Here is a 14,371-nt window from a genome sequence, read left to right as displayed (position 1 = left end):
TCACAATAAGACTGAAGAAATTGCATGCTGTGATTTAAGTTTGATGGGTATCTCTTGGGCATTCTTTTAAGACCAGCTATTCCAGTGGGGTCAACTTGCGTCGTCACTGCGTCTAGACGTGATGTATCACAACTTTTCCCCCTTTGCTAAACTGGGGATGGGCATGGCCAGCGTGTGACACATCCAGCCCGCAGGACGCAAGTTTGACAACCCAGAGCTATTAAAAAACATTTTGTTAGGAATTCCCAAGCAGACAGCTGTATTTGGTGCTTTCTAAGCACTTTGATCTGTGTCAATTTGGAGGCCCAGTCCAAAAAATCCATTAGGTGCCAATTTTTCTGAAGAACCGTGATTCTTGATTATCACAGTGAGGGTGGCTGTGTGAAATTCTGTGTGTAATTGCTTACATTCTGCAGGAATATGGAAAGTTTCAGCACTTGATTAATTAAATGTTGTGTCTTTTTTTTATAGTTTATGAGATCATTTTTGCCCTCCCCAGTCCCCAGGAACACTCAATGGAGCCTCCTAAAGGCTCTACACCAGCCATTTGGTGAGAGGGCAGGGTTTCGGAGGCAAAATGCTGTATTCAGTGTAAAAGACGCCCCAGATTTCAACCTCTCTTTTGAGGAAAAAAGGTGCTTATTAGACTCCGAAAAATATGGTAATAACTGCAGTGATCACTTACCAACTATGGTAAGAAAGGTCATAAAGGGGCACACTCTCTTAACCACTGTCTTGCTTAGCAATGGACCATTTTGGGCTCAATCGTGGCTATAAGTTGAAGACGATCTATAATACCTAACACATTTAATTCAGAAATCTGACCATGGCATTCTGTCTCTGATTACCATCTGCTTTTAAACATTTAGAGTTAAATCAGACTAGATTATCTGGTTATCATTATTCACTGGTTTGGAGTTTTAGTTATGACACTGTTTCTAAAAATTGCTGATAAAGCAGTATAAATAACAGTTCAATATTTTTAAACACTTGGAAATAGGGCACTAAATATCTGGAAGCAGGGAAGCTAGAAGCTAGAAATCACTACTTAATACAATAAAAGTGTTGAGCTTATAGGGACACACATCTGGTTTTATTGAATGGCTGAGCAGAATTTAGTGCTAATGACCAGATAAAGAAAAATTACCACCCCCTGAAGTGTAAGGTGAAATATGAAACTTTTGACTAATTTATTATCTCACAGCCCAATTTCCTACTTTCACAAGGTTTATTGTCTAACCACATATCATTCCAAATCAGCTTAATATATCAGTTACAGCAGAACTAACAGTCTTGAATTTTGGAACTAAAGTACTATTTTGGAAACAGTGAATTAGGCAAGTCTTTCAAGACTGGCCTCTTTTCTTATAAACCAAGCAACTTATGAAATCCTCTCAGCTAAAAAGAAGCATTGCTGTCAGCTTTTGCCCTTCTTAGAAATCTGGTAGAATATAAATAACTCCTTCACCGCACAGACTCAAACCAGTCTGCTTAAAGAAACTTTCATAGTCTCACATAATGTATCTTTATTTCATTTAACCATCTCAGTGGATCAGGGTCTTTTTCTTTTCTTCCTTCACGGTTTGCATTTGTTTCATTCATTCAGTTGAATGAATATTGGAAAGAAATTAGGTAAAAGGCTCATCTGTCCATAGGAGATAATTGCAACCAGCCCCAAAGAAAGATTATTTCAACCTGTACTTACATCCCTACAATAAGCACTTGAATCAGGTGATGGATAGGTGACAATGAAGGACAATTGGACTCCTCATTCCCTCTCTTACTGCTAAAGTACATTCCTCGTGGTCAAGCAGCCCATCCTCAAAACAACAACCTGCCAGGTTTCACAGCAGGTTCCATTCCTTTCCCTTCAGGCTATGTGAGAACCCATTCCTGCTCCAAGCTTTCAAGGCTGATAAAATTAAACAATTAAGGCAAACTCTTAATTTCACAACACATGGACAGACTTCGACATAGTTTCATCTGGGGAACTGTGACGATCCTAGACTGAGCTAAGTTCAAAATTGGTACAGAAGCCTGGTACCAGGGGTGTAAATTCATCAGGTTCTGACAGGTACTAGAGAAACCGGTAGCGGAAATTTGAGTAATTCATAGAACCAGCAAATACCCCCTCTGGCTGGCCCCAGAGTGGGATGGAAATGAAGATTTTGCACTATCCTTCCCCCAGGAATAGGGAGGGAATGGGGATTTTGCAGTATCCTTCCCCTCCCATACCCACCAAGTGGAACTACCATCACAAAACCGGCAGTAATTTTTTTTTTAATTTCACCACTGCCTGGTACTCTGACAAATTGGCCATCAATGGTCACATAGACGTAAACTTTATCTACATACCATTCAAAAAACGACAATCAATAAGCCAAAAACAATGGTGGAAGATCAAAACACCTCCCCCCCCCCACTAGTAATCAACACCCAGATGAGCAGAGATAAATGCCAAGGTTAACATCAGACCAATAAACAAGAAGTAAATAATATCCCAATCAAGGAACTAATGAATAAGCTAACAGTAAACAGACCTATGAAAAAACCTCCAAGACCGTTCCTCCTAAACTGATAGGGCAAGTCACTAAAATATAGAACAAGAGCAGACCCCACTCTCTTCCAGCACTGATGATGTTATCTAGTTTGGGTAATGGAAAGAAAACAATCTAGGCATAAGTCTTTAAGACTCAGTGGTTGGAAATGAAACTTGGGACACTGGCAAGGCAAAATTGATCACAGTTCTTGTTTCCTTTAAGCAGACCATGACTTTTCTACTACACTCTGGATATAGGTCTATTTGCCAGTCTCTTGGGAAAAGTTCAGCTGGTCCCTATCTTGTCCAGTTGTCAAAGAACAGCTTAAGATCCTGTTCAGCTAGGCAGGATAACAACTGCTCCCGGACCCATCTACTTTTTAATTGAATTTTGTTTTAAATATTTAAACAGCATACTTTTTTATTGTAGTTTATTTTATTGAATTGTTTTTCAGTTTTTGCTTTTGTATACTGTTCTGGGACGTTCCCCGTTCTTCATGGGAGAAAGAGCCATGTAGTAATAAAATAACAAAAAGTATTTACCTAAGATATTATCTTCTGACAAGAAAAAGCATGGAAATACACACACACATTCACAGAGTGTTAACATTTGGTGTACCTGTGCATTACTGCTCAATATCTTAATCCCCAGAAGCAATTTTCTCAGGAAATGCCAATAGTTACAAGGTACAACTTCATCCAGGAAGCAGTTTCTTTACATACATTTCAACATCTATCTGCTTAAAAATTTCCACATTCAAAGAATTGGTCACACTAGGACCCACTCAGGTGACACCCACCATCCCCATGACTCTTTATCAAGCCAGGAGGGGCATGGATCTAGAGGGCCAGTGACTGAGTTCACAGTCCTATGTTTATTGTTGAATTACTGCAAAATCTCAATTACTGTCCAAAAGCCATGGCATTATGGTGTACCAACATTATGGTGCCTGGAAGGATGGAACATGTTCAGAAAATTCATACTTTGGAAAAGTAGATTCTAGCGCAATCACAGCATAGCATCAGTTAAAGAAAAATTAAGAATCTTGAAGTTAGTTTACTGCGTGCACTAGATCATGGTTACAACCTCTCCAATGCATAACCTCCTCATTAGAAAAGAATTCGGTATCAGGCCCGATATTCTAAGGCAGTGGGTCTCCACCTTCCTAATGTCGCGACCTTTTAATACAGTTCCTCATGTGGTGACCCCCAACCATAAAATTATTTTAGGTTTTCCGTATTTTTTTGAAAATATGTGTTTTCCGATGGTCTTAGGTGACCCCTGTGAAAAGGTCATGTGACCCCCAAAGGGGTCACGACCCACAGGTTGAGAACCGCTGTTCTAAGGAGTAACAAATCCTCCATATACCATTTATTCAAAGTGCAAAATAATATAGGTAGAAACTAAATAAAGAAATAGCCAAAGACCCCTAAAAATAGTCATTTTCTGCCTCTTCAGGATTGTCCACATAAACTAGTAGTTTTCTCAATGATTTTCCTTACTCTTAAAAAGTGTTGTTCATTTTCAGTTATTCTAAATGTATTTAAATGCCATCCATACATCCTGTTTGACTGTGATTTTATCCATTTATTGAGGGCAACATTTCCTTTGAGTTGAACTCAACTCTTTGTAACACAAAAAATGTTCACGAGAGCTGTGTTGACTCTGTTTCTTTAAGAAATCATTTCTAATAAAGAATTAGACTTTTGGACAAAGACATTATCTTGGGAATAATATGCCCTCATAGATATTACCACACTACTTGCTCATTTAGCTTTTGAGAAATAAATATCTTGCTCTGGTAGAGAACATTGAGGACATGTTAAGCTTGGAGTCTGTTCCCTTTGGATGATAACACTACGTTTTGTTGTTCTCATGCTTATTTTTGCTTAGAGTCAAGCAATGGGTGGGTTTCCATTTTTTTTACTACCAGTTTTCTCATGCGCTCATGTGCATACGCAGAAGCATCCAGGCGGTGCACGGAGTCTCCCGCTGCCGCCACTACTGGTTCGCCCAATGCAGGCTAAACCATTAGAAATTCACCTCTGGAGTGAATTAATATAGAAATATTATTAATAAAAATATAAATATATTCATATTATCAAGATGTAATAATGAGAAATAGTTTAGTATTAAAATAAACAAATTTGTATTGGCAAAGTTTCTGAATCAAAATGCTATTCATCATTTTTATGATATATATTGAGTACATTCTGCCAAGGAATCCTCTCATCTTAATATATACAGTGTATCTATCTATCTATCTATCTATCTATCTATCTATCTAAAAATGATTGCAGGCACCTAGAGGCATATGTTTTATTCATTTAAAATGATATATAACTTGATTAATTCTCAGGACAATGTTATCAATCATTCTCTGACAAGCACCTCATACTGCTGAGGAAATGCTATTGTACTTTTCCCCCTTGTTTCTATTTTTTTGGAGAATAATTTAACTCCTTACATATATATATATTGAACACAACTTTTGCATTTAACACACAGAGAGGATAAGTTTAGACTGGGAGTGGTTTTTTTGTCCTCAAGTCTTAACAGCTGAACCTTAAGACATGTTTACATTGTGTGTGACTGGCTATTCTGTGATCTCATTTGGTTTGTTCTTCAATTTATCCTTCTGCAACATGAGTTTTCTGCTCTGGTCTCGGCCTATTATGGGGATACCACACATGGCATTTGTGTCAGTAGGGAATTTCTTCAGCAAATTTTCAACACAGAAACACTTAACTTCCAGTTCTACTGTAGCATTAATTAAAACACTGATGATAGTTTTTCAGGATTAACATTACAGCTTGAGGCAGCTGTTTCCCATCCTGCCTCCAGGATCCTCGTCTCTCCCCTCTACTCTAGATTATGCGGTTTCTAGAACATATAAAACAGGGGTGTCAAACTCAAGGCCCACAGGCCAGATCTGGCACATAGGGTGCTTAGATTTGGCCTTTGGATACAGTAAAGGATTGGCCATGGTGCCTCTGCCAGTGAAAATGGAGTTCAGGAGGGCTACCCATAGGCCTCCTGGGGTCCATTTCTGGTCATGATGGCCTCCTGCAGCCCTGTGCTAGTGAAAATGGGAGCTCGGGAAGGCCATATGCGGCCCTCCCTGACTCAGCTTTTACTGGCAGAGGCTGCAGGAGGCCACTGTGGCGGAAATGGAGCCTCGCTGAGTGACGTTGAGCTGGCCAACCCAGACCATGCCTACCTCATCCCGCCCCCCCCTGCCCCCACGAGGTCAAACGCAACTCTGATGCAGCCCTCAGTGAAATTGAGTTTGACACCCCTGGTATAAGATAACTAATGGCACAGCACAGGGACAGTGATTGGTGTCTTAAATTGTTTGTGACTTTCTTATGTTATATATGCCTGCCTATATAAAAATATAAATTAGGTAATGTATTGTGCTTAAAAGATTGGAATTAAACAGAGGCTGGGGTCAGCTCTGAAATTTTTTTTAAAAGAATCCAAGCCCCTTTCATAAGAAAAGGAAGGAAAATGTTATGATTTCAAATTTTGGAAATTAAAGACCAGTACCACTACAACAGAGGAGCTATGAACTGATTAATAGCACTGCTAAATTAGAGCTATTAAAATATGCAAAAAAAATAAAATAAATCCCTTGGTTAGAATTTATGTAATGGTTTTTAATTCTTCTACTCAGTCTTGAATTAAAGCATAATAAAACCCCTATACTTTTTCTTTCTCAGCATGTTTCTATGTATGTGATTTTACTTAATGCAGATAGAAAGATGTATTGGAGAGATTTAATTACCCTATTGAATGAAACATTCGAGAAATTTTAATTTTAAAATTTAATTTTAAAAAGGCATATTCTCCTTCTCTTGATCTTATGACAGTTGAGGAAATACTCTAAATGGGAGCCTTCCAAGACCTCTTATGGGGAGGTCAACCATTGGTTTGCACTTGTTCAAATTCTGCCATTTCTCTTAAAGCTGCGGCTTGTCTTATATGTTTTACATTCATTACTTTACGTTAATTTTCTCTAGACAAAATAAAGTGTTGTACTACATTGCAGCCTCACTGTTAGGAATGAAGATAGAGGGGACAGCACAGGAAGACCGACACACACTAGCAAACTGGAGAGTATCCAGGTCATCGAAGAGTGGTAAGTTTTTCAATTGTATTGTCTGGGGAAAGTGCTGAGGTTCATTTCTACTTGTTTAGCGACTATATTCCAATTCAGTTTTTAAATAAAATGGTCATAAGTGAACACATGACACACACGTACACACACACACACACACACACACACAGAGGATGAAAGGAGGAAGAGGAAGGAAATGGGGGGGGGAGAGAAAGAGAGAGATGCTAGGGAGATCCCAAGTTGCTGTTGTCTCATTAGATAAAGTTATCTCAATTTTATCTTAAGAGACACAAGCAACCTGGGATTATGTCCTATGGCTGACCTGTTTATTCACCTTTTCTGTCCCCTCAAAAGTGGGAGAGCTGGCTTACATCAACTGCAGTCTCACTTCCTGAGCTACTTTTCTCCATGGCAAAGTGTTTTCTTAAGAAATGCTAATGGGAAGTTAACAAGCTTGTCTGGTGCACCAATTGCGACCCTATTGGATCGGGAGGCACTTCAAACGGTTACTCATGCCTTTGTCACCTCAAGGCTGGATTATTGCAACGCGCTCTACATGGGGCTACCCTTGAAAAGCATTCGGAGACTGCAGTTAGTCCAGAATGCAGCCGCGCGAGTGATATTGGGGTGCACCAAGGTACACCCACGTTACACCTGTCCTCTGCGAGCTGCACTGGCTACCAATTGGTCTCCGGACGCAATTCAAGGTGTTGGTTATCACCTTTAAAGCCCTACATGACTTAGGGCCAGAATACCTTCGAGACCGCCTACTGCCACATACCTCCCAGTGGCCAGTAAGATCCCACAGATTGGGCCTCCTTCAGATGCTGTCAGCCAGACAGTGTCGGCTGGCGGGCCCCCGGAGGAGAGCCTTCTCTGTGGCTGCTCCGACTCTTTGGAATCAGCTACCCCCAGAGATCCGGACCATAACCACTCTCATGGCCTTCAGGAAAGCTGTAAAAACTTGGCTGTTCCGGCAGGCCTGGGGCTGTTGATCTCACTGTTGAGGTCCAACCCCAATTAGAATGAATGTATGAGGTGTTGCTATTTTAAACCGTTTTCTTTCGTTATGTGTTCATTATGTGTCTTTTTTTTTCTCTTTATTTTTGTAAGCCGCCCGGAGTCCTTCGGGATTGGGCAGAATATAAATGTGGTTAATTAAATTAAATTAAGCTGAGCTCTGTGACCTTAATTAGTTGATTAGAACATTCCTGCCTTCCACTGCTGCCTGAAACTGATAAGTCCTTAATCAGTTTCACACCGAAGGCTCTTGTTGTCATTAAATGGACACACTGGTTTAGAAAATGATTTTTTATTACTGTTTATTACCATCTATTTGCAAATAGTCACTACCTAAAGTAGTTGCTAAATGAGGAGTGGCTGTATGCCTTACCTGATCTTAAATCCACAGAGATTTTTCTATGCATGTGCATAAATAAGAAAAGCTCATATAAAATTGCCTTATGTAACTGAAATGCCCCAAACCAAAATAAGCTTTTTCCCATAACAATGAAAAAGCAAGTAAGGCATAGAAGAGAACATATATACTTCCATACATACAATTATATATGATCGTTTGTATATAGCTTACTTTAAATAGCCAATAAGAATGGAGGAAGTGTCTAAAATTCAGAGATTTTATTTAATAGAACTTACGAGTTTTTCAGGTGAGATTTTGGGAAGGCAGGAAGCATTTGTATTACCTTGTAGTAAAACAAAAGTGTCAATATTTTCTCCTCATATAGAGAATTGCTCATCATTTCCTCCATTAAATTATAACAATTCTCATTTTGGGGCATTTACTCCTAATTTGTGTTTATGGGCATATTCCTGAAATAATTTAACAATATTAATATCCCGGTGATGCAATTTTCAATCGTAGGTGGCTTTTTTTTTAAAGCCACTTTTCTTAAAGTGGAATTGTTCTCTGTTTACAATTTTCATTCCTAGTTTTCCTCTGGCTTTGCTCTCTATCACAGTGCCATCTTGTGGTCACAGTATGTTTCTGGTAATACTGTGTCTAATTTCAAAGCAGGTCCCTGTTATCTACTGCTAAGGATTCATTTTTTTGATCCTTTATAGTATTGGATAATGTATGTCTCCACACAAATAGATGGTAATATACCAGGGGTGGGTTGCTGCCAGTTTTATTACCAGTTCACAACCCACGTGCAATGCGCGCTGCATGCAAGTGCCCAGAACAATTTACCGTGAACTGCCCATGCGCGACTAAAAACCAAAATGGCAGCAGCCCAGTGGCGGCAAGGGAACCAGGAACATGGCAGGCCTGGGTCGCTGCCGGTTCTGCAACCCACGCCTGATTTCCACTACATGTTCAGCCGAATCGGGAGCAACCCACCTCTGTAATATAATTTTCAAATGCATTCATACATATGTCAGAAGTCCTGATGTAAGTGTGTGTGTGGGTGCATGTGCACGTGTGTGTGTAAAGCCCCAAATCAAGCGTGATGCATCCTTGCTATTTTCTTGACAGCAATAAGAAACAGATTCTCCCATGCCTCCTTTCAGGTTATTCTAACTTCTCAGTTTAAGTTACATGCCTGTAATTCCATTGTAAGCTCTCATCCAAGTATGAACCAGAGTCAACCTCGTTTAGTTTCTAAATCCAAACAAAAGTTAGGCAATTATTGCCACCTACTACTGTGAGACATTTTTTATAGACTGCATATCACAGCATAAATTACTAACTAAAGGAGAAGGGGATGTCAGAGACAGTTAGATAATATCATCAACACAATGAACACGAATTTAGGCAAATTTTGAGAGACAGTGGAGGACAAGGGGTGCTGGGCTGGCATGCTATGGTCCATGGTGTCTCAAAGAGTCAGACACAACTTAGCGACTGAACAACAATTCTGTCTTCTTTATTGCCAGTTTATCAGGAGAGTTACCATATTTTTCAGAGTATAAGATACACCTTTTTTTCCTCTAAAAAGAGACTGAAAATCTGTGTCTTATACATCGAATACAGCATTTTTTGGCCTCCTGAAGCCCCTCCTGTCATGTTCTGAGCATGCGTTAAAATAAAGAGTTCAAGTGGGAAGCGCTCGACACCTGATTGGCTGATCGTTTGACAGCTCCTGTATAAATAGGGAGCTGCCCAAACGAGCAGCGTGCGTTCCTGTCTTAAGCCGGTTCTGAATGTTAGCCTGTACTTGTCAGGGAATAAAATTTGTTAGCCTTTTATTCCCGTCTCCGCCTCAGTTCTTCTGGCTACCCACAGGTCCTTGGTACACACCACTGGCGACGAGGGTGGGATCGCCAAACTGAGGTGCGAGAAGCTGAAGTCACTCACTGCTGAAGTCCCTCGCTGAGTCACTAGAACCGCGCTTATTTTGTCACGACGAGACGTCGTTGTGCCTGACAGGAATGGCCACGTTAAATTTCGCGCCATTCAACTATGGCAATGAGACGTGGGAGTCCTACACGGCTCGGTTTGAATGTTTTTGGTCGCACACGACCTTACCGAGTTAACGGACGAGCGAAAACGTGCCTTCTTTTTGTCCGTCTGCGGCATGGACGTTTTCCATACTGCCAGGGCTCTCACAGCCCCTGAACCCATCAAGGCCGTGCCATGGCCTGTACTTATGGCGAAGCTGATGAGCCATTACGCCCCATCGCCATCGAAAATAGCCCGCCGGCACGCTTTCCATCAGTGCAGCCAAGCTTGAGGGGGAGTCAGTCAGCGCCTACGTTGCTGCACTACGATCGGCCGCCCTCCACTGTGAGTCGAGATCTCGATGAAGCTCTCCCTCGACCGCCTGGTTTGTGGCCTCAGAGACCTCAAGCTGCAGAAGCGACTGCTAACCAAAGCAGCTCTCTCGTTCAAACTGCTTTTGACGAGGTGCGGGCAATCCGAAATAGCTGAGGCATCCCTAGCTACTATCGCGAAGGCCCGGTCTACCACAACAGCGCAGTCTGCCAATACTTTAACAACAGCTACCGGTCTACTAGACTCTGAGAGTGAAGATTCCGATTCTGAAATCCCTGAGGAGGACATTAACCGCCTTACGAGGCGAACAAAAAGAGCTTGCCTCGGCGGAAGGGCGACCCTAAATCTGCATGTAGTGGGTGCGGAGGCAACCACGAAAGAGCTGAGTGAAGATTTAGGCAGCCCTCTGCCAGCGTGTGGCAGAAAGGTGCCACATCGCTCGGGTGTGGCCGCCGCTGCACAGCCATGTCCTCCTCTGAATTCCAGCCAAGCGGTTTTCCGGCAACCTCGGAACCGGACGAAGACCCCAAGGAAGGCTAGGATGGACTGCCATGCCATCCTCCGCAATTCCACCCAAGAACTCTCATGCCACCAGCTCCAGAAAAAGATCCAGCTAACTGTTACCGTGGAGGGGAAGCCCTGCGAGATGGAGTTAGACACCGGCTCTGCAACTTCTATTGTGTCATGGAGCCAATTAAGCGCCTTTTGCCGCAGCTGTCAAAACGCCAATTACAAGACTGTATCTACGTACGGGACTATCAGGGCAACCTGATTCCAGTAATTGGCACCCGCAAGGTCAGAGTGCAGTTCAAGGGGTTCAACGGCCGGTTACCCCTCATCATAGTAGAAGGACGGCTGCCCAGCCTTCTCGGCCTCGACTGGTTCCAGTCCCTGGGCCTGCAGATCAGCGGCATCCACCACCTAAGCGAGTCAGCCCTTGATTGCTTAGTCAACGAATTCCCTACGGTGTTTGATGGCTCACTAGGCAAATACACTGGCACACCCGTGTCTTTTAACCTCGACCCGTCAGTACAGCCGGTGCGAATGAAGCCTCGCCGAGTACCCATCGCACTCAAACCAAAGGTGGACGCCGAGCTGGACAGGCTGGTGGCTCAAGGCGTCCTGGAGCCAGTGGACCATGCCCGATGGGAAATACCCATTGTGTTACCCATCAAACCAGATGGCAGCGTGAGGATTTGCGCTGACTACCGCTGCTCTATCAACCATGCCTTGCCATCCAACGCGTACCCTGTGCCAGTGGTTCAGCATTTACTACATACCTTGGGCGAGGGGACTGTTTTCGCGAAGCTCGACCTCGCCCAAGCTTATCAACAGCTGGTGGTGGACGATGAGGCAGCGGAAGCACAGATAATCGTCACACACCAGGGCACTTTCCGTTGCCGCAGATTGCAGTTTGGGGTCAGCATTGCCCCAGGCCTGTTCCAGAGCTTGATGGAGCGCTTGCTCCAAGGACTCCGAGGCGTCGTCCCCTATTTTGACGACGTCCTCGTCTCAGCCACCTCCATGGACGAACTCATGGCCCGTCTGCACTTGGTTCTCCAACGATTCCAACAGGTGGGGCTCAAGGTCAAGCGAGATAAGTGCCAGGTTGCGGTATCCCAGATAGAGTTCCTTGGTTTCCTTATCGATGGCAGTGGCATCCACCCCACGGCTGCCAAAACCAAAGCCATCGTGGAGGCCCCTGCTCCCACTAACAGAGCTGAATTACAGGCCTTTTTAGGCCTACTCAATTTTTACGCTGTATTCCTTCCCCACAAGGCATCGGTAGCTGAGCCACTTCATCGCCTCCTAGACTCAGGTGCACCCTGGGTTTGGGGCCGCCGAGAGGCCTCCGCTTTCCTAGCTGTCAAGCACCTGCTCATCTCCAACGATGTCCTCGTTCAATACAGCGAACACTTGCCTCTCGTGCTCGCTTGTGACGCTTCCCCCTACGGGGTGGGCGCTGTTCTCTGTCACCAGCTACCCAGTGGGGCAGAGGTGCCGGTCGCCTATTTTTCCCGCACACTCTCTGCCTCTGAACGCAACTACGCGCAAATTGACAAAGAGGCTCTTGCCATTGTGGCCGGGGTGCGCCGTTTCCATCACTATTTGTATGGCCGCCCATTCCAAATTGTCACTGATCACAAGCCCCTACTTGGGTTGCTGGCCGGAGATCGGCCTGCCCCGCAGGTCCTATCTCCACGCATGACTCGTTGGTTTGTGTTCCTGGCGTCCTACGACTACCAGTTGCACCACCGCCCAGGGAAGCAGATCGCTCATGCCGACGCACTCAGCCATTGCCCCCTGCCGGAAGCTGCTGAAGACCCTGCTGCTGTGGCACCTGTGTTCCTTATTGACGACCTCCACCTTCCAATCTCTGCCTCCGACATCGCCCGGTTGTCCGCAAGGGATCAGGTAATATCCCGGGTGCTAGATTGGTTAGGCGAGGGTGGCCAAAAGACCCGGTAGACCCTTCCCTTCCTGCCCTTACAAATCACGCCTGGCGGAGCTCTCCGTTCAGCGCGGCTGTTTACTCTGGGGCCATAGAGTAGTCGTGCGGCCTCACTGAGGACTACCGTCTTGAGGCAACTGCATAGCGCACACCCAGGAAATCGTCCGGATGAAAGGGCTAGGCAGAAGCTACGTTGGTGGCCTAAGTTAGACCAGGACACTAGCCGACCATGTCGCCGGGTGCCCACAATGCCAGGCGCGCCCAAGCCTTGCCTCCAATAGCCGACCCGCGAAACGTGTGGAGCCACCTTCCACTCCCTGGTCCCGACTCCACGTTGACTTCGCGGGTCCCCATTCAGGGCCGCATGCTCCTTATTGCTGTGGACGCCTTTCTCCGAATGGGGTCGAGGTCGTCCACTATGTCATCCACCACAGCACGACGCACTCATCGCGCCGCTGCGCCACCTGTTTACCACCCACGGCCTACCCGATGTGTTGGTGTCCGATAACGGTCCACAACTGACAGCTGCCAAGTTCGAGGCATTCCTGGCTTCCCAAGGAATCCGACATGCCCTCACCTCCCCCTTTCACCCTTCTAGCAATGGTTTGGCGGAGCGCGCTGTGCGGTCCGTCAAAGAAGCTCTCTCCAAAATGAGCCACCTTCCCTGGCAAGAACGCATTGACGCCTTCTTGCTGGCCCATCACTCCACTCCTTCGCCCGAATCCAATACGAGCCCAGCTGAGCTCCTCATGGGACGCCGCTTGCGAACAACCCTTGACCGTTTACACCCTGCCTATGCCACCCCAACCCCCTTGGATTCCCAGGGTGGGTCCCGATCCTTCGTCCAGGGGGAGGCAGTGTATGCCCGGAATTATGGAGGGCATCCCTTGTGGCTACCGGGCATAGTGACTGACCAGACTGGGCCCTACTCCTACAGGGTCAGGCTACACGACGGCAGAGAGTGGAAACGACACTGCGACCAGTTGCGGAGAAGCGCCAACCACCAACCGGCCAGCAGCCATCAGGCGACCAACCAGTTTTGACAGCTCCGACGGGCCGGCGCTGGGCCCCCGAAACGAGGAGGCCGAAAGAACAGCAGCCAGTGCCCCAAGCCGAAGCGGCGACTTACTTAGTGGGCCAGCACCACATCCTTTGCTCTTCGACGGCCAGAGCGATCACCATCCTCCGCCGCAGAGTCTTCGGTCGAGGCAATCAGAGCTCCCAAGCGGTGCAGAAGGGCCCTAGGGTGTCCGAGCCGAATCAGGCGCGGTCCCGCATATTTACAAGACTACGCTTGCGCTAACTTAGGGGGAGGAGGGCTATGTTCTGAGCATGCGTTAAAAATAAAGGTTCAAGGGGAAGCGCTCGACACCCTGATTGGCTGATCGTTTGACGCTCCATGTATAAATAGAGAGCTGTCCAAACGAGCAGCGCGCGTTCCTGTCTTAAGCCGGTTCTGATGTTAGCCTGTACTTGTCAGGGAATAAAATTTGTTAGCCTTTATTCCGTCTCCGCGTCAGTTCTTC

The 14,371-nt window shown here is 45.1% G+C and overlaps 1 protein-coding gene across 1 annotated transcript in view; it reads left to right on the top strand.

Annotated features, from left to right (window-relative positions):
- Nucleotides 1–14,371, top strand: part of RGS17 (regulator of G protein signaling 17) — an 84,428-nt gene that overhangs the window by 64,055 nt on the left and 6,002 nt on the right. Inside the window, 1 exon segment of the mRNA XM_032216512.1 lies at nucleotides 6,592–6,681. Within this exon segment, the coding sequence (XP_032072403.1) occupies nucleotides 6,592–6,681 (90 nt within the window).

The sequence above is a fragment of the Thamnophis elegans genome, chromosome 4 (assembly GCF_009769535.1).
Source record: "Thamnophis elegans isolate rThaEle1 chromosome 4, rThaEle1.pri, whole genome shotgun sequence".
In the NCBI taxonomy this organism is placed as follows: domain Eukaryota; kingdom Metazoa; phylum Chordata; class Lepidosauria; order Squamata; family Colubridae; genus Thamnophis; species Thamnophis elegans.
Note: the sequence above shows the minus strand (reverse complement) of the source record. Positions and strands in the feature narration are given on the sequence as shown.